The 27,272-nt window shown below is 38.3% G+C and overlaps 1 protein-coding gene across 1 annotated transcript in view; it reads left to right on the plus strand.

Moving 5' to 3' along the window:
• Positions 1-27,272, plus strand: part of LOC117380906 (kin of IRRE-like protein 3) — a 529,472-nt gene that overhangs the window by 336,782 nt on the left and 165,418 nt on the right. Inside the window, exon 3 of the mRNA XM_055226425.1 lies at positions 11,022-11,171. Within this exon, the coding sequence (XP_055082400.1) occupies positions 11,022-11,171 (150 nt within the window). The remainder of the gene's footprint in view (positions 1-11,021; positions 11,172-27,272) is intronic.

The raw sequence follows: 27,272 nt of genomic DNA on the forward strand, positions 1-27,272 counted from the left end.
CTCTCAAATCATTATTATGCGACCTGCACCTGAATTAATTCCTTGTGGGGCGTTATCAGCAAACCTGCCATGCTCGCATAAATGTCTGAATAACAAATCAATGCAAAACGTTAAATTAACAGGCTAGCTAATTCCCGGCAGCCTACGCACGCTCGCATGTTTTATAGCTCGCGGCATCAAGTGACAATGTAATGTCTAATAATTAATAAAAATCACCTTTGCTTATGGTTGTAATTAATGCGCGGGGTAAGAGGCTCGGCGGCTGCACGCTGGGAAGACATAACACATAGATCATAGTGAAACAGGAAGCTGAGGACTATTTTTCTTCGTTAAATTGCGTCCTGTTATAATGTAAATGGATTCTATTTCTGTTCGCTTTGCTGATGTATGTGATGTATACGTTTCCGGAGATACGTTAAATATTATGTTCCAGTGGATAATACATTTTCTTTATCAGAGGTTTAGCGTGGCGTTAGAAAAAGAAACGTATAAAGTTTAGCAAGTAGAATAAAACAAATGAGTGGAGAGTGAATTTAGGCAGGCTTTTTGTTAAAATGGAATTGTAAGTTATTTAAAAAGTAAAGTTCATGTAAATTACATTTTCTTATTCTTTTAAAATAACTGCTAAAATAAAACCAATTCCTCTTGCTTGTTTCCATAAAATTGTTGTAAAACGCATCTATCTCCATGAAGAAAGTTCTGTGGAATCATAAAGAAAGTGAAAATACTGTGTTTTTTAACAAAGACTTAATTCATAATGAACAAATAGTTAATTAAGCATGATTAGGCTTAGTAACTACTTAAAGCTGTATTATATAACATCTCATGGAGATGTTACTGCTCTGCCTGGAATGTTTCACAGTACGGCATAAAACCTATGTATCTCCATGGAGACAAGCAGATGACATCACCAAGCCCAGTTAAAGTTCATATCTGTGGAGAGGCTACCCCCCGCTCAGAGAAAGAATGCTTATATTTGGGCAGAATTTGTCTTGCCCCAGTACAGATTGTATAAGCAGCTCTTTAGGTTTTGCTGTGAACAGTTTGCATCTAAAAATAAAGTGTAATCAGGAAGTGCGTGTTAGCATGCTAGTCGTTGTTAGCTTAAGAAAGAATGCTTATATTTGGGCAGAATGTGTCTTGCCCCAGTACAGTAGAAGCAGCTCTTGAGGTAAAAATATGTTTGCTGTGGACTCTCTGCATCTAAAGATTAAGTGCAATCAGGAAGTGCGTGTTAGCATGCTAGTCGTCGTTAGCTTATCGTGACAATAAACTCCTCTCTCGTCTCCGAAAGTCGTGAAACTCACTTATAAACTCATCCATGTAAATAATTAGGATGCGCGGAATGGATGTGCAACTTTAGATCACTGCAAACCTCCTTTAATGAACTTTTATGTTTTTAAGACGGTAAAAATCAGGTACAGCACTTTTTGAAACTAGCATTATACTTTGAAACTGTAGCATTTGCATACAATAGTGTCAGAAAGTTGATGCTGGTGGATGAGAGATTGTAAAGCTAAATAAATAAATAAATAAATCATCTCTCGGATATTTAGAATACCATTAACATTATGGTTATAGAATGTGGCATTAACACCCATTACAAAGATGTATGTTGTTTTGTGTTGTCTGCAAAGGGGAGGGGGGTAACTCATTCCACCCAGAGAGAGAAATTACCTCTCAAGTGTATCATCAAGGAGTCCTTATGTCCTAGCCAACTTTCTTGTATGCAGAAAACTCGTAAACACATTTATAACATAAAATTGCTACCATCAGAAGCAATGTTATTTAACAGATGTCTTCAATTGCCATATGCAAATTGCGGCGTTGTGTTGAAAAATGGCAGCACAAGCTAAACTATAAGGCACTGATTTTTACTTTACTTACCATCGTTTACTTGCCCAGCTTTCAGTTTTGACAATTTATTTTGAAAGTTCCTATGCATATGTTATGACAAGATGACATTTAGAGTTCGGCAAAATATTATAATGTTGTTTTCCTTCAATCCGCGCTCTTTAATTTTCAAATATTTTGTCTTGCATAATTAGCCGCACCCCATATATACCAACATCTTGTTTTTATTTCCCATAAGTCATTTTAAAGGCGCTGGAAAAGCACGGGAAACGGGAAAAGTAGAACCAGCTTATTTTAAATTGTTAGTTACTTTATGTATTGTAATTATTTACCATGATGAGTTTATTAGCGCTTTTCAGGATCCAGAGTGGCTGTCACTGTAATGCTAACAGCAACTAGCATGCTATGTGCACTACGTAACTTTTTTGTCGTGGAGGGTTCGCCACCTTCTTGTATCCATGCAGATGTTTTGGTTTGACCTGGAATGTCCGCAGTATGGCACAAACATCTATAGAAACAGCTGAATAAATGCAAAATAAATAAGATTATCAAAAGTAGACAGAATAAGTATATTTTTGAGGGAATAACGACATAATAACATGGCATGAAGCTCATAAGGGTAAATTTGGCATAATACAGGACCTTTAAAGTAGTTAACTATCAAAAACATGTAATAAAAACAACAACTCTTAGTCATTTTGATAATTTAATCAATACCATAGTGTGGAACATCACCATGGAGACGAGCTTGTGACACACCCTACACCAGAAAAGCAGAGTGCACCTTAATCAGACCTATAAAATTCTATCTACTATATTGCGGTTCACCTTTCGTGGTCTCGCTGTTTTGCAGATTTTTTTAGTGTCATTTTGCATGCCTTTTTTTTTTTTTTTTTTTTACAGTGTATGCACGTGCATTGTGTTCTGCATCCTGATTGGCTAAGACACTGTGGGCCATTGTCCATCAGTCTCCTCCGTGCCGTGTCTGTGTGTTTGCAAGTTTTCTCCCCGACAAAACCCAAAGTGTCGATGAAATGTTCTGCACCTATGAAGGTTTGAACTTTGGGAGTGTTTAAACAAGAGAGAAATGTGAGAAAATGTGAATGCCTGTCTGTGTGTAAAGTGTGTGGTGAGGAGTTTTACCGCCTTAAAACATATAGAATAATTGCAAAAAATAAAGCTGACTACTTCGTGCGATAAACGAGAGACCACTGTATCTACTTTTCAGAACTTTTAACCCTGTTGTACTTGTTACTCGTTCTCATTTACCGTCTCGAAGTTGTATTTAGAGTGATTCATATATGTCTGAGTCATTGCTCTGATCAACCCCCGTTTTCAGCGCCACCAGTATACGCCTACTGTACTTCATTCTCCAATTGTATTTTTTAAAATCAATGATACACGTAGGATTTGGCAGCGACGTGTAGCCGTTTTGGCACAAATGAAAAAAATCTGGTGCTATCCGTAGGAGGGGCAGACAGCATACGGCACTTTGTTGTTGACGACGGCGGTATACCGTAAAGGGGCAGGGAGGCAATTTTCCAACCCAGAAGCCAGCAGACTCGTTTCTTTTACCAAGTTGTTTTAGATCAATATTGCTATTTCAGATGTCCAGAATACAACATAATGATCCACGGGTGTCGAGACTCCAACTATATAGCAGACACGAGTACAAAATGTCTTTGTTAGCTCCAAAACCTGCTATAATCTGTTCTGACAATGCTATCCAAGACTACAATAAGATTTTTACACAAAGGATTCTCAGCCAGTTTTGCGTGTGTGTTCAGATGTGTCCAGTGCATAACTTCAAATCCTATAAGGCCCTGACAACCATGAGAATCCATTGGCAAGGCTAGCCCTACCACACCAGAGGGACTACTTTCTCTTCCTCACATCCTTTGTACTGGGCCTATCCCTATGGACCACATGTGTTTGCATCTGAGTAAATAAAAACCATACAACCCCTCAAGGCAGTTTTGCAAGGATTTTTTATTCCTTAGTACTTTGCATGTAATTGGTGCTGCGAAATACCACCCGGAAGCGCCACAGGCAAAACTACGAGTGATTAATAGAATTGTGGGTACAGTAAGTGAAAAATAAATCGGCAAATGAATTTTAGGAGAAGAAATATTGGATCATTTCCAGATGGATGTCGCATGTTACGCTCATAAATGACCCACTTTTGGTGTTTTGTTGCATGGTATTGGAGCGTATTCCCAATCGCAGCGTGTAATGTAGCATGGAGAAATGCCGCGGGGGCAAATTGGATCATCTGTGTTGATACAGTGGCTTGGCAAATACATATTAAAATGGCCTGTTCCCAATTCTGGCCATGTATTTGACCAAAATTTGTCTTGCCCCAGTATTGATATATTGTATAAGCAGCTCTACATCTTTGTAGAATAATCTCCTCTGCGCAGTGTCCCCTGTACAGTACAGAATGCATTCAGCCACATTTACATAAATGTTCAATCGCAGAGTGACTCTGAAGTGCTGTAAGACCACACCCAAAGTCACCTTCTAAATGTAACTGATAATCTTTAATTTTACATGGATTTAGTGCCTTTTGGCCAAATTTTAACTTTTTGCGATGAAAACTCTGCAAGATGATGTTGACTTCTGGTCCTGATATCTATCTTCTATTTTTCATGCCAAGTTTCAGATTTTTTTGTTGATTTTCTTTTCGGGCCGGACTCCCATTGGCCCCCATAAAAATCAAGGTCTGAAGTGGTTCTACTGGGTCGTCTTTCATAATTTTTGCTTGGGGACTCAAAATTAGAGCTCATCAACTGGCACGTCCATTCACGTTTGCTACTTAATTTTTGCCATTTTCTGGGACATTGTTCTCTGCTTGGGCCTAATAATATTCCATCAACAATGTTCCCTATTTTCCCTATAATAAACTATACATTATCAGAAAACACTAGTGCAGTCATACATCATGGCGTCTCTGGTCACTGATGGGCACTTCACTTACATGTTCTTTGCACAGCCTTACTATACTAATAGGACATTCACCAGCTGCTGGCACTGTGGCCTAATTAAACTTGGAGCATGCATGGACATGTTAAAGTAAGCATGTAGCAGTAATGAACGCTATTTAAAGGCAGAATGGCTTAAAAGTGTGCCGATGAGTTATGAAGTTTGCAGGGTCTCGATCTGTGACATCACGATCCTGGGAAATTTCAAACTGTGTGTTTGGTGACTTTTTTACAGAAGATTAATGAAACTAGCATGAATGGCACAAAACACAACTCCAGGTATCTTTTTAATGAGGGAACAATATTCTATCATGGGTTAAAGCTCAGAAAAGTTGATTTTTTATGTTCTCAAAAAATAAATTTGGAAGTATTCAGATTAAGCAAAGCTGATGGTGGTGGCGTTATGTTTTAGTTTATATCCATGACATGCTCTTTCAACAGTCAAGTTATTTCATAAATTTTTAAGAAGAATTTAGCATGATCCCGATATGCAAATTATGCATGCAGCACACATGGCATTAGCAGCCCCCATACTTGTAATTAGTTGATTAAAGGAGCTGTACCTCATTTTTACTGTCTCAAAAATGTGAAAAACAGAACTAAATAAGATCTTTTCACATCAACATAGTCCAGAGTGGAGTTTTCACATGCTAACCTTAAGAGCTGTTTATACAATATATCTCTACTGGGGCAAATTTAGCTCAAATATATGGGGAAAAAAACTGGATGCATGCTGTTTAATAATTGCAGCCCTATAATACACATCCATGACACACATTAATCCAACAGTCCATCTAACCTCACAGCTGCTAAGGACAATAGCAAACATTTTTCTTGCTAATCTTTTGTTTTCCATTGTTCCTCCGCTGGCCTTGCTCTCGTGTGTACATGTAATCATCCAGCCCAGCGGGAGGTGCTCTTGCCCTTGCACAAATGGCTCTCTCGTCACCGCGCTAATGAACCGCTCAGATCCGGTAAACACCAATTTACCCGGCCAAACTTTTGTTCTTTGGGCCCTTAACTTTTCTTGCCTTGTTTACCCCCAGCTCCGTGCAATTATTCGATTTTTAAGTCACCTCAGCTGGAATTTGTAGCTGCTAATGCTACATCTCCAGGCTAATAACAGCACAAATTAGCCTTGATGCTAGCCGTGATAAATTGTTCTTTAAAAATGGGGCCACGGCGATGTATTAGCGACGTATTTGGGTGTAATGAGAGGGCATTTTTCATAAGCGTGATGTTAGCCAGGGACTTCCCAAAGTGGCCCGGCCCATTGATTGTGGGTCAGTAGAATAAATAGCTGTATTTTAGGTGGAATCAATAAGCATTAATGTTATTTACTTTCCCCATTTGGCTGTAATGGACCGCCATCTCTCCTCCTCTCCCGTCTCCAGACTATTCGCTCTATGTCTCTTCTGTCTCTGTGCCAACAAACTGACATGCATGAATACAATGCATGGGCTATAGGTATATTATGTGCAATGTTCAAGTTTGTTAAAGAAGACAGCTTTGTTTTGGGTATTTTGAATCAAGCTATAACATAAGTAGATTGTTATTTTATGGTGTGTTCATTGTAAAACTAAAATGCAGTATTGAATGGAAACAGCTCAATAGTAACCCGTCCATTGGCGTCATAGCAGCGTTTCACTTGGGATCCCGGATGCACAATTCTCCAATATTTTATGAAGATATGAGTGTGATCACGAGTTCTACCCCCACAAGTTTAGGTAAGCGTGATTGACAAGTGGATTAACCAGTCAAGAACATGCATGGTCAGTCCGTATCAAATAAAATGAAAGAAATATTATTGTGTTCTAAAAGAAACATGACCAATAAGCTCCGTCATTTCACATCCTCAAGAAATCCTGGTGAGTCTGCAACATGTTCACTGTGAGCTTGAAGATATTAATGTGGTTTGGGCGGGATATTACATGATTATAATCCCACATATGATTCATAAAACCATTCAAGAGATATGATTTTGTGTTAATGTTTTGCCTGCTTTGGTGCGTTTTGTATCATGTTTTGTTTCATGATTTGAAAATGTAGTGTCCTAATGCTAGCACTAGCTGCTATGCTAATTGATAATATGGTCATTGCCCTAATCTAGGCCTGGTTTAATATTACTTTTGAGAAGGTGTTGTGTAATACTGTGTAATTATTGTTAAAATATCTTTTCATTGTTAATTTTCAATAGCTAGGCCTATATTTAAAAGCCAACAAAGCTAAACATGAAACTAAAAATAAAATAGTACATAATTCATACTGATTTAGGAATTATGGTTATTTTACAATTGCAATTTACCAAAAGTATTAAAAAGTATTTTAAAAAAAAGTATTTCATTACCTTTTTGATGCCGTACTGTGTATTATTGCTAAAAAGAACTTGGTAATTCATCATATCTTCATAAAATAAACTAAAATACATGAGTGCGCAAATGTAAGATCCTTTAATTTGATATATTATTGTTATCAATATTTGAATAGTAAATTCTAATTCTCTTTAGATAATCTTAATGCTAAGAACTGACACAGAATCTTGACTTTCTGCACCCTTTGTGTAGACTGATTTGAAAATGTGATGTTGAGCCCAGCCCACAATGACTGCCAGCGGTGAATGAGCTTCATCGATTATGTCATGACTCAATTAATTTATAAAAAACTCTTAGGCGTACATTGGTCTTTTATATGAGAACTATAAGACCACATGGTAATCTTGCAGAAGAGAAGAAGTCTTTATTATCATTGTGGCATCAAAATCAGTATTGCTTTTGAAACATTTTACCTCTGAAAAAGATTTTTATTTTTTTTGTTCATGTATTTAAATACGATACAACAAGACTTACGCCCTTTAAATGTCTACCTCCACTTTTTTTATTTCTTAGCAGCCTTGCTTTCCATCCATACGGCTTTCATTGACTGGACTTGGGGGTAGAAAGGATAAGAGATAATCCACTTTTCAACGGCGATGTTTTGTCCAGGAGTGGCTGGATCTGTATAGGACAAAACAGCCCACCTGAATGTGTGATGGGGAAAAGAAAGAGGATTCCAGAGGCTTTATGTGTGTGGCGCTTAGCCTATATACCACCATGTATTTGGCATCTCATCGAACAGGAAAAAAACCATGGAGTCTAGAAATAGATTCACACAGGGCCGCTGCGCTAAAATGCAGGTGGTGTTAAATGAAGTGAAACTGGTTCTGTTCTAATCTGATTTAGCTCAGAAAAAGTACATTATTAATGTAAAAATTGTTAGAGAGATCAGTGCTGTCACGATACTAAAATTTTAAACTTGATTTAGAAATTAAGGAAGAGACTCCACACTCGATATCAATTCCGATAGCACGATGATAATAAAAAACGCTCTTTACTTAGAAAATAGTTGTGATTTTTAACATTAAATTGTAGTACTTTCTTAAAGGAGTGTTAATCTTCAAATCCCTGGTGATTCAATTTGATTCTTTGGGGTCCCGATTCGATAAAAAAATGATTCTAAATTCAATTCTGAAGCAATTTTTCACTCAAAAACAAAGAACATTAATTTTACACATTTTAAGTTCCCTGTTGTAATAATCTTAGGCAAACAGTGCATCCATAGCTGCTTTAGCTGTAGTTAGCGCATTAGCTACAACACGGCAAAGCAAACCAGCTAAAGTGATTCAAAGCAGCGCTGATGTCCCGTCCATCTCTGTACTAAGTGAGTGTGACGTCACCCATAGTGTTCAGCTTCAGTCAAATGAAGCTCGTCAAGGCTAGCAGTTATAGGGGCGAATTTGGAGTTAAGTTGCTTATTAGGAAATCCGATGGCAAGTATCATAGCAACAAAGGAGCCGATCCAAAGTGAGCCTGTTGAAGGTAATAGAATAGAATAGAATGCATTTATTGTCACTATACATATGTACAACACCATACCTATGTACAACACCATACACATGCACAGAGAGATTAAAAACAACTCACCCTTCAATACAAACAGACATGGAACAATTAAAACATTAAAGCATTAAAACATTAAAACATTAAAACACCCCAGACTACAACTCTCAACAAGATTTACAGTGAATACTGTAAAGGGTAATGACCCTTCCCACCCACACCGCTGGTTTAGCAGGGAGCGGGCGCTTAACAACGATGTCAATCAAACCTGTTGCTAACACTCGGGGAAAGAACGCGTCTGATTTGTCTGTTATTAGTGTTCATATTTTGACTTACGAACACAATAGTGAAATAAAAATACCAGGATAATGTAGAGCGGGTTAATACGAACATTTTAACATCAAGAAAATTCAGAACTAAAGAAAAGGCTTGGATGAGCGGCGAAATGTCTTCTTTCCTACAACAATTTGTCCAATTGACAGATTTAAATTTTATCTTTTGCCATTTTAAGATCAAAATGACGAGCCTCACAGGAGCAGTTTCAGAGAGTGTGGTCAACGTTTTCCAAACTCAAGTGAATTGGAGCCAATGGAGCTGGAACTGCCCCTATGCTCATTTCCTGTTTCTTATAGAAGTGTGAATCATTAATCTAGCAGGTTAGCTACGTCGATTTATATATTGGTGATTCTGCTGTTCAAACCCATAACATTTTTGGTTTTACACACAATTTAGGGCTATTATAGGAAATCTAGGCATTTTCTTGTTTTGTTTTTGTGAATTTAGATTTTTCTAACAAACTATTTGATGTGTGATTCGATTGATTCAGTTCACAGTCCACCATTTAAATACGCTCTATAAAACATTTATGATGGTAAGAGCTGCCATTTGCTTCTTTCAATATCTATCTTGAATATTCATTACTGGTGTTTTTATTGCTCAAAAATACCTTGCTAACTTTAGCCGAGTCTCCTCTCCACATATATGATCTCTCAGCTTGTCTCCATGGAGATACACAAGTTTAATGTCATACAGCCTTTTTGCCTACTATACCATTACATATGATTTTTTTGGTTTTTCGGCCGACATTAACATATGTCATGGGACTACGGAATAAAAATAGCCGTCTTGCCCAATTCTGGCAGATTTTCAGAAATGTTCATTACTATGCTTGCCTGGGATCCAGAATACACACTTCTTCAATATTTAATGAAGATGTGAGTCTGGTCACTATTGTATCTCCTCGTTTTCAAATGGGCGTGATTGACAGGTGGATTAGCATTAACATTTGACAGTAGACTCCGATAATAACCGCAAAACTAGATCTTATTGGGACTCATACAAAAATCTAAATTGTGATGTCAATTTCAGTCCAATATAATGCGCTGTACAAAAATCTGTAGCCGAGGGGAAGACAATCCACAAGAGGTGACATTAGCTTTGATGGCCCATTACGTGTGCATCTGTGCCGCTGCATGGAGAGGATACAGACAGTGCTGACTTCATACATATGGTGTAAGGGGGTAGAGAGAGAGGAGGGGGTCTGAAATCCAATATGTCTACTCGTGAGGCGCACGGGAGGTGAAGGCTCTGAGTGGGGCCTGAGCCAAGCACAAAATGACAGGAGCGAGAAACTCTACACACATGCGCTTGTGCTGATGAGGGAAGATGGCTACACAAGACACGGAAAAACACGGCTGCTAACTCATCACTGTGCGGGCGAGTTCTAAAGGATAATTAAGCATCTGAAAGGATTGAGGACACGTTTTCCACGTTTTCCAAGTAAATGTTTTCGTGAGCTGTTTTCATCGACTTAAAGTACTCATAATTCTGTTTAATAATAATACATAAAAAAGAACCAATGGAGACTAAAACCAAGCCACTTTTTCAGTCCCAGAGCCTTAAACAAGACCATGAACAAAGCCAACGTCCAAGATCATGTCAGTATGTCCCATGAACCAATGGAATACCATGTAACATGACACGAACAAAACAAAGCAAAAATATCTTGACTAAAGCTATGAATCATTTTTGTCCAATATAAAGGTCCTACATTACGCAAAACTTACCTATGTGAGCTTTAAGCAGTGTTATAATGCTGTTACCCCCTCAAAAACATACCTGAAGTTGCTTTTGAGTAACCCTTTATTATTAGTCTTTCTACATCTCCAAAGCTCAAATTGCTCTGTTCCACCTTGTGATGTCATGAAGCAGTAGTTTTCAAGTTAATAGCTGTTGGTATTAGGTTGTAGGCGTTCATAATAATTCTTAATCAAACAGCTAACATAATGTGATGTGGTGTTGTATGTTGCAGGCTACCCCAGGTATGACATTGTAGGAGACCACAGTAAAGGAGAGTACCACCTGCTGATCCAGAGGACAGACATACAGGACGACGCCTTCTTTGAGTGTCAGGCCATCCAGGCGGCCATTAGGTCCCGACCAGCCCGGCTCACTGTACTGGGTAAGAGAACTTCATTGTGTATTATTTTAAACAGCTTTAGCATTAGACTTGTTGAAACACTGTGCTATGAAATGACACTAGTGGTGGTATATGAGCCTCTTTTGATAGTCTGTGCTCTGTGCCTTTTGCAGTTTTAGTCCAGTTTTATTTAGTCCTGGCCTCATCTTGATTTTATGTGTTTACGTAAAATTTGTTTTGTCCCAGTGCAGATATTTAGTACATTTTTTGGTGAAAATGAGACTACTGTGTGCTGTCTGCTTCTAATTATAAAGCGTTAAAGTAAGTCTGATGAGCTGTTAGCATCGTAGTTGTTAGCATTACGGCGACAACAAAACTCTGCTGTGTCTGAAAATTGTGAAAAGCTCTTATCAACTTAGCACAAAGAATTATTATGGTGCTAGGAACGTGTTACAGAAGTGTTTTGTACAGTTTAAAATAGTTCTGTTTTTCATGTTTAAGACAGTAAAAATCAGGAACGGGTTATTATTATTTTTTTTATTTAACTTTTATTTATCCGGGAAAGCACCCGTTGAGATGGAAATCTGTTTCAAGAGGGACCTGGCGAAGAGGTGAGCAACACACGTCAAGAACTTTTACAAACTAACAATACATAAAACAACCAGTTAAAATTTTAATTACAGCGCGAGAGTCATTTACAGATTTAAAGTGTGGGAATTTGTAAACTCTTGGAGGACAATGTGTGAAGTGTGACATTACAGTTGTATACAGCTGAAACCAGAAATTTACATAATCTACGGTACTTTCCCAGGAAGAAGCCATTACTCTAAAAGAAACATAAAAGACAGATTACAGTTTCCAAATAAACACAGGGAGAAAGACCATCATTTTTAGAGACATGTCCTATCGTCTGACAAAAAAAAACAAAAAACTGTTTGGACATAATGATTGTCATTACCTTTGGAGGAAAAAGGAGGGAGAACACCATCCCAACTGTGAAATACGGGGGTGGCAGCATCGTGTTGTGGGGTAGTTTTGCTGCAGGAGGGACTAGTGCAGCCAAGAAGTTAAAGCTTGGGCACAAATGGGTCTTCCAAATGGACAATGACCTAAACCATACTGCCAGACTGGTTACAAAGTGGCTTAAGGATAACAAAGTCAATGCTTTGCAGTGACAATCACAAAGCCCTAAACTCAATCCTAGTGAAAATTTATGGTCAGAGTTGAAAATGCATGTGTGAACAAGGCGGCCTACAAAATTGGCTTAGTTACACCAATCCTGTCGGTGGAATGAGCCAGAATTCCTGCTAACTATTATGAGAAGCTTGTGGAAGGATATTCAAAATGTGTGACCCAAGACATAGTTTAAAGGCTTATGAAATGTATGTAAACCACTGACTTTAAAGAGAGCAATGAAAAGTTGTCTAAGAAAAATCCTTCCTCTCATTATTCTGGCATTTAGAAACTAGAAAGAATTCTGGTAATCCTAATTGACCTAAAACAGGAAAAGTTTAGTGTGATTTTATGTCATGTTGCATGGTGTATGTAAACTCCTGGTTTCAACTGTAAATCATCATTTTAAAATCACAAGCCCTGACTACTAACTAATGGCTTTTAAGTAAAAAAAACGAAACAAAATAGTGCTTCGACCTGGTTGTGCTACTTTGAAAAGCTGGATATTTGCTTATTTTTCAGAACCAGTGGAATAGTCTTTTATAATTGTTTTTGATTTTTAAAAATTGTGGGGGTACTTTACATCCATCAAAAGTCTTCCCTCACCTGAGACCTCCAGGGAACATGAATGACAGCCAAAATAGAAAAAAAAACTTTTTTCTCCTTGTTTTAAATTGTGCTTTCACTTTCACAAATGAGCTTTGATAATTAAAAATATGTTTCATGTCAAGCAGCCCTCGCATGTACAAAGTGTTTGAGAGAGTGTGCCCCCTGTGGTGTCATTTTGTTCCCTCCACAAATTAGCAGAGAGAGCTGAGGCTGCAGCAGTGTCTTTGTGCAGTGCAAAATGTGCAACCAATGTTTTTCTGTCTCCCCATGGCATCACAACATGCCTGTCAATATTTGTTGATGAATGTAACATTGGGTTAACATTCTCATATTTTACTTAATATTTTATTAAGTAAAATTTTGTGAGGATTGGAGTGCTTGGATTGGATTTTGGACAATTGTATCATAACTATAGATGTGAAGTTCTGTATATTTTTTGATGAAAAGGACAAAACAAAACACTCTTTATTTAGACAATAGTTGTGATTTTTAACATTAAATTGCAGTACTTTCTTATAGGAGTGTTAATCTTCAAGTCCCTGGTGATTCAATTTGATTTCAATGATGGGGGCCCCGATTAGATAAAAAAAAAAAAAAGATTCTTGATTCTAAAATGATTCTTAAGCAATTTTTCATTCAAAAACAAAAAAACATGAATTTTACACATTTTTAGTTCCCTGTTGTAATAATCTTAGGTAAACATCCATACCTGCTGTAGCTGTAGTTAGCGCATTAGCTTTTCTTCATCGCCAACAACAACACGGTAAAGCAAACCAGCTAAAGTGATTCAAAACAGCGCTGATGTTCACCTCTGTACTAAGTGAGTGTGACTTCACCCATAGCGTTCAGCTTCAGTCAGATGAAACTTATCGAGGCTAACAGTTATAGGGGTGAATTTGGAGCAAAGTTTCATATTTGGAATTCTGATTGCAAGTATCATAGCAACCAAAGAGCCAATACGGAGCCATATTGTTGAAGGTAATGCCCCTTCCCATCCACACCGCTTGTTTAGCAGGGAGCAGGCGACACCGTCAGTCAAACCTGTTGCTAACACTAGCATGAGCAACCTTGGGGAAAGAAGGTGCCTGATTTATCTGTTATTAATGTTCATATCTTGATTAAAAAAATAAAAATAAATAGCAAAATAAAAATACCAGGATCATTTCCAGAGAGAGGGGCGACAGTTTTTCAATAGATAGTGACTTGGAGTCGATGGAGCCGGATGCACGCCCATGCCACTGTGGCCACCGTATCCCATCATATGAACCATGAAAAACACATCAGCAAGTTGAACTTGTATATTACCCCAATATTACACAAAACTGACTCTCAACTGGAATTTAAAAACACAGTGGAGCACATATCACCACATGACATCACAAGGTTGAACAGTGTTTTCTGTTTGAGAGAAGAACTCAGCCTAAATATGTAGGATTTGTGTGTTAAACGTGTGAACGAAGCAAAACACAACTCTAGGTATGTGTGTGATGAGGAAACATCATAACATATATCAGAAAATAGAGCAATATGGGTCAGTCAAAATTGTTAGCTTTTATTCAGTACTACAAGCTAATAATTATTGCTAAAATAAATCTGCAACTTCAGGCTTTGACAACATGTGGTTAATACCAGCCAAAGCCCGCTTGATTGTTGATAATTAACAGTTTTTGTAGGTTAATGCTAACGCTGTAGGAAAAAAATACAGGGGGCAAGCTGTAGAATTCTAAAAATCCCAAACAAGTTTAATGGTGACCAATTAATAGCATTAGTATGAAATTCTATATCTCCTTTTTAATGTCTATGGGCATAACCTTCTAGTCATTATAGTTGACTCGTCTTACAGTGACAACCTAAATGCACAGTAGTATTTTAAATTGACTTGGCAATTTCAACTTTATTTTAAAGCAGGCCTATTCTGGAATATCACATTTTTCAGAGCTTTTAAGCGTGTTATTGATATTCCCCCTTCTCTCAAAGTATTTTTTGGAATGATTCATGCATATTTGAGTAATCATTAATTGCATATTTTAAGACGCCATATTAAACCAGTCCCCGTTTTCACCTCCACTGGTATACGCCCACTGCTCTCGACTTAGTTCATTCATTAATTTTATTTTCTTAATGAATGATACGCATAGGATTATTTTGAAGTCATTTAGAAGCAATTTTGGAACAAATGAAATTCAATACTCACTAGTGTGATCTGCATCTGTTCATGCCGTAGGAGGGAACGACGGCTACATGGCTGTTTGTTGTGATGATGTTTACGCCGATACCAGCTCCCATTGGGCACCCCTAACACGGAAGTCAGCGGACAACTTTCTTTATTAAGTCGTTTTAGAATAATATTGTGTTTTTACATGCCCAAATTGTAACATAATGATCCACGCCTGTCATAGATTATAACTATATAGCAGACACGAGCACAATATGTCTTCTTTAATGTTCCATCATCAAAAACATGCTTGGACCTGTGTTTTGTTCAATGCGCGCTTGTTTGAGTAACCCTGGATCTTCAGAAGAGTTGGCCTCAATCCAGAATGTCATCCAGTTGCATGTTGTCCTAAATATTATTTGACATAACAATAAGAATAATTTTGCAATATGTTAATACTTCATTCATTCTACACTTGCATATAAACTGTAGCCTATTCAGTGCTCCTCATATCACACAAAACAGATAGGGCTCTCCAATCAAAAGCTAATCTTATAATGTCCCAATCCCCATGGATCTGTTTTCCATCAGCTTGTCATTTGCCTCTAATCGATCCACAATTCTCAAAAAAGCACCTCCCTTTCTACTGCTGCCGGCTTTGCACAAGCAAATTAGCATTATTGATCGACTGCAGCCTTATTTAAAGCATGATATATTCCAATGCGATCAGTTTATTAGCTCAGAAAGTGAATCAACCTTTTTTTGCTAATCTTGCTTTGAAGAATAGAGAGAAGGACGGAGTCAAGCCTTTGCCAATCGGCTGCTATTAAAATGATTCATTATAGATAGCATCCGCCGCATTTGTTTAGCTTCGCACCCCCTCCAAGTCGGATGTGACGGTCGACAAATCGTGCCGACGTTAGCTTGACATTTAAACCTACTTCCGTTGACGATCGTTTTAGCCGGGAGTGGAAATAAATAAATAAAAATGGCCAACATGAAGCTGTTTGGCATTTCCCCAACAGCGCGGCAAGTTAATAAATTGAGTTAAATGCGTCACAGTCAGAAGATGAGAAAACGGGGGAATCGATGAGGAAGAAGCTGGGAATGTGTAATTGGGAGAAGAATACGGCACAATTTGATGCAATCAGGAGCCAGTGGTTGTCATAGTATTAGCAAGAAAGCGGTGATAAAGAGGTCGATACTAGCCACGTGCTACGCTAAATACGGATTTATTTTCCTGGCGTTAGCTTAGTGAAGAGACAACATGAAATTATTCTTGGACGAAAGATTTGGAGTGATGGAAGAGGCAATTTAAAAGACTTAAGAATGGTGGTGCTATGAGTTTTTAATGAATGTTGAGGCCCTTAAATCCCAAATATAAAAGTGATTGGGAAGCCTTTCTACAATCTCATTCTCTAAATAGTCCCTGAAATTGAATCATAATTTTAAAACCTTAGAACATTACATTTCATACCAATAACTTTTGTCAGTGCAATTAAATGGAGCAAAAGATAAACGTGAGTGTTTCCCAAACTGTGTAACGTGTACTACTGGTGGTACTTGGACAGCTCTTCAGTATGTATGTTTGCCTAATTTAGAGTTGATTTTATCTGTTTTTTTTGTCCTCCTTTAGATAATTCTTCTTTAGAACAACAGTCGTGAAGTGAAAGTCCGTTTAGACCTGGTTTAGGCCTAGATTAGACCTGGAATAGTCATGTCATACCTGATGATACTCGAAAAGCTTCGGTGGTACTTGGTGTGAAAAGTTTAAAAATCCACTCGTCTATGCAGTTGCCTTAAATATTGTTAAAGTTGGCTATAATAACAAGGATGATGTTCTATTTTGTCCTACTAATGCTACTAATTTCTTAAAACTGCTTCATGGGTTTCAAAATCTGTTGACATGGCACTGGTAGATGGCAAAATGTAGGACCGGACCATATGGTGATAAAAATTTAATCTCGTCCTTTTGGCGGTATGCTATTTTAGTGATATTGTCAGATGTGTAATTCTCTATTTATTGTGGATCTAGGCTCAAAAAGGGACACTTTTTACTACCCACTTTTCCCGTTGGTCATACTCTGAGTGAGTGGAATAAATGAATTATAGTGAAGAGTGAACTTTCACACAAGAACAGGATTACCCAAGTTAGCTCTTAAAGGCAATACATACATACAGCATACTACGAAGTCTGCATGGATTGTGATAAAATTGTGATCAGGCTTTAAGAAAATTATGATTTTTTTTTTGTACAATGTCTCTAAATGGGATCCAAAACAGAAAAAAAAGTACTTAAATCAGCACAATTCCTCATGAAGACCATCAAATTTGACCCATAATAGATTAGGTTAGGCCACACTTCATTGTCCCTGTAAGGAAATTTGTCCTCTGCATTTGCCCCAAAATGTCAGGAGCAGTGGGCACACAGTCTCTGAGATCTTGTTGCTAGGCTTAGTCAGGAATAGCTGGAGGATTTGACCCATCGGTGAATGTTTGGGTTGATGGGGTAAACCAGGGTGCCCAGAGAACATGCAGAAACGGAACAGCCTGGACAACCTGGGACTCAAAGCCAGAAGTCCACTCAGCCACCGCACCGTCCTCAAAATCTGCTGTACTTTTATTCTTGTAGATTTCAGAGATAGCCTGTAATTAGTTTTTTTTTTTTTTTTTTTGGTATCACTATTGGATCACAAAAAAATGTATCATACTGAAATTGTTTCCCATGTGTTTTGCTCATTTATTATTGATAAAGTTGTTGTTATTATGTTTGGATATTATGACCGCCATTTTTCAAAATCACTATTACAACACAGTCTTATAGCAGATTATATTTGTCATATTGTAGAAATAGGAGAAAATGACATTTTCTGTTGGTTGTTTTTTTTTTTTTTTTTGTCAAACAGATCAATATTCATAGACTCCAATCCCCCCGTGTCACCAAGTCATATCCACAGCTCACCAGTGAAGCATTAGCATGTAGCCTCACTGCTACGATGGGAATGGCTCGTGACCCTTGACCTCTGTTGTACTGTGGCAGGCTAATCTATGGTGGCCTGTGGAGACCAAGAGACCTGCTGAATAAGACATGAGCTAGCTACAGCAGGTATGTCCAGGCGCTGGGGGGAAGGCGAAAGTTAATGAGACCCTCGGAAGGCAGGACAGTATATGAGTATTGTGTTGTACAGCGTTACTTTTGCTCAGGAATGTTAATTGGAGTTAATTTGGGGGGGAAACAAATCTAGTTTAAGAATAGTTTTTGTGCATCCAACTGTATGTGTACTTGAATGACAATATTTGGGGGAAACAGAACTCCTAATGTCTCACTGTGTAACATTTCTGGTGGTGGACGTGGCACCTGCAATCCATGGTGATAAGGAGTTGAAGCCATACTTTGGAATATACTATAGACATAAGGTTAATGCCGTACTGCGGAATATTTGAAGGCTTTAAGGGCCATAGGGCTTTAAGTACATCTGTAGATAATCTTTCTATTATACAAAGCCTCTGTTGGTTAGTGACAAAAGTTGCATTTTACTACATAAAAAGTTTTGTTTTTCTTTTTTTTTCTTTTAAATTTATGAACATATATATAAATAGTGGAGGGACAATGTCTCTTGGCTGGCCTGGGAACGCCTTGGGGTCCCACTGGAGGAGCTGGAGGATGTGTCTGGGGTGGGGGAAGTCTGGGAGTCTCTGCTTAGACTGCTGCCCCCGCGACACAGCCCAGGATAAGCGGGAAAAAATGAATGGATGGATGATTACACTAATAATATGTATATAGACTATATAGGGCTAACCTGTCCAGAAAACACAAACCTGTCGACTTTTTATTTTACTACAAAATGTGTAATTGTTTTCCTGTACTTGGTATGTCGTCAAGATAGGCCGTGTTCATATGACATCACAACATCCCTAGTTGTAGTAACACTAGGGTCAGATCTGTGGATAAATAGGTTTAATGAAATACTGTGGAACATTCCAGGCAAAACATCTTGATGGAGATAAGCAAAGCAGAAAAGTTACAAAGTTCACCTTTAATTTAATCGTATATTTTTTAATACATTTTACTTATTACACGCCTTTCATGACACTCAAGCTCGACTCGCAACAATATTGTACAAAAGAGTATATAAAAGTTAAAATAGTACAATGAATGCAAAATTAAACGGCCGATATTACACTACTTTTTTATCTATGTTATAATGTTGTGTCCTCATCATAAACAGACCCGGAGTTGTGTTTTGTTACATTCACACATGTTTAATACACAAATCCTGCATATTTAGGCTGAGTTCTTCTCTTAAACAGAAAACACACTGTTTCACCTCGTGATGTCATCATGTGGTAATACAGGAAGTGCTCCACTGTGTTTTTAAACTCCACACACCTTCATTAGAATCATTTGGATGATTACAGAAGGGTAATTAAAGGTAAAAGGTAACTCTTAACTAACATTTTAACCTGGCTATAAGTTCACACAAGTTAATTTTGCGTAATATAGGGCCTTAAACATCATAAATAGTACGTCTTTATAATGGACCTTGACTACATTGATGATGTTACTTTTCAAATCAATTCTTAGCATCTTTGTAATATCCTGTGCATGGCAGAGATAGAGCCCTTTCATTCCGTCTATACAATCCTTTATTCAAACTCATAAAAGTTCTACGCCAACTTAACTTTTCTTTCAAAGTCCTCTTTAGAAATAGCAAATGGTGTGCGCGTTTAGCTTATGTGCATATTATAGCGTGAAGTCAAACAGGATCCCTTTAAATGCATTGGGCTTTTTTCCACTCTCTGGGCAGCTGCACCAAGGCTAGAGAGCGAGCACATTTAGAGTCCCAATTTAAACTGCATTTGCCTCTTTAAAACATGTACAAGGCTATGGAAGTATTGCGTGGTTAAATTGTCAAACATTATTCTGAGCTAATGTGTGTGGAATTGAAGTGGAAATGTATGCAAAAGTCATCCGAGGCTGTTCAATCAGAAATTCGGTTCAAAATATGACGGACATAGGATAAAATCAACATAGACTTTTAAAGGTGTACTCTGTAACAACTTCTGGTCAGGGGCCCGCCATCTGGTTGTTTTTATTGCTCAGAAACGGTTTGAAATACATGTATTCTTACTGTGTGGGCAGCCGACTCTCCACAGACCTGAACTGTAACTTGGCCGATGTTGATTGTTTTCATGAACATGTGTTTCTTGGATGAATCCTTTTAATAGTGTCAAATTGCATCACTTTATAGACCGTTTACCACAACACACTTGTTTTAGTTTATATGTTAGCATTGTCTCTAAAGCAGCTACAGATTTGTTATTTTTTTATATTATTTTAAAAAAGTGAAAAAGCCTAAACCTACACAGCCACGAGAAGAACATGCAAAGTCCACACCATAGACAGTATATAGTAATGGACTAAGTGAGTGTGAAGTCACCCACAGCGTTTGGCTTCTTGATTTATGGACAAAACAGCGAAATAAAAACACCAGGATCATGTAGAGCGGGTTTACACGAACATTTTAAGACCAAAATGACGAGGCTCACTGCAGCAGTTACAGAGAGAGGTGTGAAAATTTTCAGTGTAAAATTAACTGGAGCCGAGTCGATGGAGCCAGAAGCGCGTTCATCAGGTTCAGTTCAGGAGGTTCAGTTCAGCAGGTTAGCTATGTCCGTTTCTGTATACAGACTATGGTCCGCACCGAAACGCCGTACTCAGACTGTAAGACGAGGAGGCTAACCACTGCCGCACCATGCTAAACTTTTAAGTTGCATGTTTCCTCATTTTGTATTCTTATAACCATTGCAGCTGTTTAAATGATCAAAATGCACGTCTGCCCTCGCCAAGGTTCACAAAACTTCCCAACGGTGTATGCAGAAGAATACGCTTTTGGATTTCATATTAAATGTAATGAAAAACACCTCAAAAAGCTCATTATATTGCACGTTAATATTTATCCATTAAAAACATGTCCCATAGAATTCACCTCTGTATGAATTTGGTGCGTTGAAGGCATCACAAAACATTTATTCAGTTCATTTTTTCTGTCTGTTTTTAAGAGCAAATGAATCTGCATTAGCTTTGTGCATACATTAAAAAAACAACCTTACATAACTTTTAAATGGACAACACAATGAACGCAATAATGTACTGGGCGAACTAATGGGCGCTAAGCTTTTGGGGCGATAAAACTCCACAAAACATCCCCCTCACAGTTGCATTTGCTAAATTTTTTTCTTTTTGTTTCGGACGCTGGCAAAAAGGTCATAGTAATCACGAATCATTATCAACTGAATTATGTGTGTTTTTCCCTTTCATTGGCTGTACATTATGGCCACCTATTATTTTCTTTTTAAAATGGTAATACTTTATAATAACTTCACTTTTAATAGCCTTAATAAAACATGAACAAAACTTTAAGGCCTGTACCTGTTTTGGTTTTTTTTTGGTATATATTTTTGCAAAAATTTGCCTTGTCTCATGTAGTACAGAGTATTTAAGTGGCTCTTGAAGTCAAAATAAGTCCGCTGTTTAATCTTTGCATCTAATTATAAAGCGTTTTATTGTCTCAGAATCAGGAGGTTCGCAGTTAGCATGCGAGTTGATTTTAGCATTATCGTGACGCAAACTCAGCTCTTGTCTGTTGTGAAAAGCACTTATAAAGTCATCGCTGTGAATAATTAGGATACTCGGACGTTAACTACCTACCTAAGTGTTGCATTCGGTCATTTACTTCTTGCAGTTCATATTTTTTTACGATATTGTATATTTAGAATGCTTTTTGCGGATGAATTCTGCTTTGTGGTTTGGTTTCAATATTATCGTTTATCGTCTAGACTTACTTCGATATATCACTTTAAATTGTCTTTTCGTGAGAATAAGTGAATAACTTTGGACCACTGCAAACCGTTTAAAATGAACTAGTTCTGTTTTTCGTGTTTTAATATCGTAAAAATCAGGTACAGCCCTTTTAATTAAGATGTGTATTTATGCTCCATTTGATTAAATTAAAGTATCGTTCTTAGATTTGCTTAACCCTATAGCGTTGGATACTATCGCCGCCGATAAACTCGCGGTTGCGGACTTTCCATTACCGTAACTCCGCAACCAATTGTTCCATCATGTAAATTCAAATGGTGTCTCACAACAGAAGCATGGGGCTCTTTAAATATTTTACTGTCATTACGGTAATCTGCTTACGTTGTCCCTCGAAGATGACCAATCAGGTGCCGCGTAGATTTTCCCAGTCAGTTATTCGATGCGTCAAAGGAAAAAAATACGGATGGATATGCAAAATAGACGTAGTTGTGTGAAAAAATGCTGTATATGCTGATACTTCCTTTAACATGATTTCTATGGCTAAAAAGAATAGTCTAGTCTAGGCGAGCGATACTGGTCTATCATGTGCTCAGTCCTTAAAGGGTTAAGCTCCATTTAAACACAAACTAGGAGGGACATCGTCGCCCAGCAACCAAAAACGAGTAATAGAAATAGACCCTTTAAAATCACAATGTTTGGATCAATGTTTTCTTCTCCAAATCCACTTTCTTCCTCTCTATTTGATCTTTTATATACGTTTTCTGGATGTGTTATTTGTGCTATGAATAAGTTGCTCGGGGTTGGTATTTCCATTGCACTTGTGTACTCAAACGGTTGACGGATTGCGCGTTGTCTTTTCAGAGTCGCGGAGGGATCAAATCTCGCGTTCTAAAACTCTTACCATCCAATCTTTTCAGAAATATTTATGTTTTCGTACGCTTGTGTTTTATTGTAACGCTTTTGTTCACATCACGCACAAACGGCGTCGCAAGTCCTCCGTAGCCGTTTGATTTCGGTTCTGCCTTTTTAATGTCTCGTTGACGTGGAAGATGTGTTTGGAGAAAGGAGAGAAAGCAACAAGAGAAGAGAGTTGAGTTTTGAAGAAAAAAAAAGAAATAAAGTTTGTAAGGCGAAAGAGTTGAAGAGTTTATGAAGGGACTAGCAATGAGCGCGTTCTACCATCTGGCTCTCCCTGACACAGAGATTAAACTTCTCATAGGCAGTTATTTAACTCTGAGCCTCCACAAGCCGAGATTCTTTCACTGAAGGCAATTTTCGGAGCTAGTATTAAACCAAGGGCTAACAGAAGAGGACAGGGAGTTTGAGCTAAAGGATAGAACTATAGTGAACATTTGTGTCCTGATAGCGCTGCGTATTTATGCGTCTACGCTGGTTTTAGCAAGGTCAATTTTAGGTAGACGTTTTGTCGTAGTAACACGTTTTTTTCTAAATAGATTTTGTCTTTTAGTGGTTGATTAAGCTTCTGTATAAGGCCAGAAGAAATGCAAATGTATTCAGTTGGGTCAGTGCATTTTATGTTAGTGGGGTAAAAGGCACTAATGTGAAGGGCTGAAGTGTGTCCTTGAGCAAGACATTTTTCTCACCAAGAATGAATGCGGTGTGTGAGTGTTGGCCTACAGCAGATCTACGAAAAGTCACGCATTTGTTCATTTCATTTCCCATAATTTTTCCGTATCCCACTAAACAGCTCGGGGCAGGTACACCGAGGTTTGTTTTGTTTAGCCTTTGTTTAGTTATAGCGCATCTTTAAGTTAAGGTGAACTACGACTAAATACCACATATACGCAAGTTACTCTGAAGATATTTTATTTGGTTAAACCTATTAATTTCAGTTATACAATTACAGTTACATATCCACATTGGCTACTTACCTGAGTCTCCACGTGGTCCAGACAAAAAGGGTCATGCCCAATGTCGGCCATTTTTAAAGCCTTGGGGTGAGATCGTGGGCCGGACCATGTGGAGATCCCTTTTTATTTCTATGTCTTTGTGTATTTTGGTTTCAGTATTTGTTAATAGTTTTATTTTAAACATTTTTGCTATAGGGGCCCTCATAATTAAGCAGTTAGAGTGATTAACTGCTTAAGTTAAAACCTAATCGGCACCTATGGAATCATTTTTCCTTTCCTGGGGGAGGTTCTTCCTGCTGGGAGAGTATAAAGATAGTTTAGTCCATCATCAGTGTCGCCTGGTGCACATGGGGGTTTCCTTTGTTCCAGCTCCGTCGACTCTAGCTCGGATTCACTGTCTCCTGAAAAACTGTCGCCTCTCTCTCTGTAACTGCTGCTGTCAAACTTGTCATTTTGGTTTTAAAATGTTCGTATTAACCCGCTCTACATGATGCTGGTGTTTTTATTTTGCCATTATGTCTGTAAATCAAAATATAAACATTAATAACAGACAAATCAGGCGCTTCTTTCCCTGAGGTCTCCTGCGAGCATTAGCAACAGGTTTGATTGACAGCGTTGCTAATTGTCCGCTCCCTGCTAAACCAGCGATGTGGATGGGAAGGCGTGTTACCTTCAACAGCCTCGCTCCGAATTGGCTCTTTGGTTCCTATCATACTGCCGGAAATTCCAAATATGGAGCCAATAGATGTTTACAGTTTCAGTGTAGTTAACCCCTCCCTTCAGATAGATATAAGGCAGTGATCGCAACTGAAGAAGCGGCTTGGATGATCAGCGAAACATCTTCAGTCTTGCAACGATTTTTCCAGTTGAGAGATTTTAACTTCGTCTTTTGCCAAATATGGAACTATTAGCCTTGATGATCTTCATTTGGCTTTATCCGAATGCTAAGGTGACGTCACACTCCTTTAGTCTACTTTTTCATACAGTCTGTGGTCACATCCTGAGGACAAACACCCTTACAAGGACAATACCTTTTAAGCCAGATTTATATTGCAGTTATAAACAAATTAGCAAGTCCCATGTTAAACTGTAGCCATTAAAAGTTGCAATAAAGTGGTGATTTTGAACAGACCCACAGGCGTAGCAGCACATGGTCTAATCCATATCCCTGACAAAGGCAGTTGCAGAGGTGGCGTACCCACTGCAGTGAGCTAAATCTGGGTTGTCTCCTGAGCTCCTCTCCTCTGTATCCAAAACCTCCATGGTACTTTAATTAAGTCCACAGTATCTCCCCTCTGAAGAGGAAGCAGAGATACTCACTAAAAAACTAATTGCTAATGTTGTTGTAGCGAGACTCTTTTCATCGACATTCAAAAACTCTTGTCTAAAGTCATTTTTAGTCCTCGTATAGATCTTTCTTAGCTGGGATACCTGATTTTCAAACTGGAAATGGAGGTATTAAATCTATCACTGTGGCAGCCTGGACCTTTCTGTGTGGAAGTTGCATGTTCTCTTCATGTCTAAGTCAGTTTCCTCTGGGCACTCTGGTTTCCCCCATGAATCCAAAACAGGTAGGTAGTCGATACACGATAAACGATAATATTGCAATAACCCAAGAGCAGATTTAAACCACAAAACCTATTCTGAATGTACAATATTGTTAAAAAGTCATAAGCTGCAATAAATAAACAGCAGAATAAAACACTTTAGTACAGGGCTCGCATCTGTAATGAGTCAGAGATGTTATTTATTCAACTGTCAATGGGTCAAATCTCATTAATAAGGGACAAATCAGGTGTCTTCTCTCCCAGAGGTTGCTCCCACTTGCGTTAGTAGCAGATATGATTGACAGTGTTGCTAAGCGCCCGCTCCCTACTAAACCAGTGGTGGGAAAAGGCGTTACCTTCAACAGCCTCACTCCTGATTGGCTCTTTGGTTGCTATGATACTCGTGGTCAGAATTCCAAATGTGGAACACGGCAATGTAGTCCACTTCTTTATACAGTCTATGATAGTAGTTAAAATATTTAGCTTCTGAACTTTGGTGCTTCAATGCAAACCTAACCCATGCTCAGGCCAATTATCGGTTTTGCCAGAAGTGAGAAAGTAAAAAAAACAAAAAACACAGAGAGCGAAAGAGAGAAGTTGCTGAATATGCACAAGCTAATGTGGCACCCTCCCTCGCTGACGCCTTAGGGTGCTTATTTGCTCCCTCTCTGTCGCACAGGTTAAATACAAGGGCTGGCTTCGGTGAGCAGGGAGCAGTGACAGAGGTGACTTTTACTGAGGCGGAATAACTTTATTTAAAGAACATGTCTGGATGGAAGGTCAGGGCGCCGATGGAAGACGTGGGTTATTGCGAGAAGAGAGAAGGCTGATGGATGTGAGCAATCAAGGCACTAACGGTATGGAGGTTCGCCCAAGGATATGTGTAGTTGAAAATACTGTATATGACTTTTGCTTATATATTAAATATTTCTTGTCAGCGAAGAAAGCAGTGTTTTTCCACCCACTATTTTCTACAGAACATTTGAGGTAGTACTTTGTAAACGCAGCTGTATCCATAAAGCTCTTTTTTACTGCTGCACGGCTACTACTACTACATAAAAGAATAGTACTATTACTGCTACTACTCCCAATCCTTCCCTCACTGCCACTTCTACTACTTTGGACTACTTTTTCTACAACAACTAGGCTACAACTAGTCAGTATTAATAATGATACAATTCTTATTAGTGTGAGTAATATTGTTGAATGGGTTTGTAATGCCAGAATTCATTTCAAGGTTGAATAGATATTGGTACAAATATTTGGCAAATTTTGTAAAGCCACAATCCAACTAAATCAATTTCTGTCTTTTAAAAAATCTGTTATGAATAAAATCTAGGACTGACTAATCCATGTCCTCCCTTCACCCTTCATCAGTGTTAGCAAACAAAACAAAACAAAAAAAAAATTTAAAAAAATCTAGCTACCTCCCAGCCACCTATCCCACAATCCCACACCCCTCCCTCTCACCTACACATTTGTATTGGTCTTGAGTTTACTACTTTGACTCCATTGAGACTACTCCAGGTCCTGTCCCCTCCCCTTCTTTTCTCTTACTCATTCATCATGCATGACCTGATCTCCGCACACGCCCGCTCATCCAGACAGGAGAAAAATATGCGTGCGTGCCTGGACTCCCCCCACCGTGGGTCAATACATTTGGATTTGTAGCGGCGGCGCACGCACAGCTCTTCCTTCCCAGGGAAATCCACTCCTCTTAACAAGACCTCTCCATCACCAGTGACAAAAGTATTCTGCAGAGAGAGATGCTTGAGCTGAGGGCCACGGCGCGGCGGTAATTTAATCAAACTAAATTCGTGTAATGTCGGACAAAGTGCAGCATGTTCTTTTTGCCATTTAAATACTTTTTTTTTTTTTTCAAATCTCATGGCCAGTGCTGTGCCAAATGTGCCCAATTCAATACTCAAACAGCTGCTCAACCACAGGAGCATCCTTGTAAGTTTA

The sequence above is a fragment of the Periophthalmus magnuspinnatus genome, chromosome 14, assembly GCF_009829125.3.
Source record: "Periophthalmus magnuspinnatus isolate fPerMag1 chromosome 14, fPerMag1.2.pri, whole genome shotgun sequence".
NCBI lineage: Eukaryota > Metazoa > Chordata > Actinopteri > Gobiiformes > Gobiidae > Periophthalmus > Periophthalmus magnuspinnatus.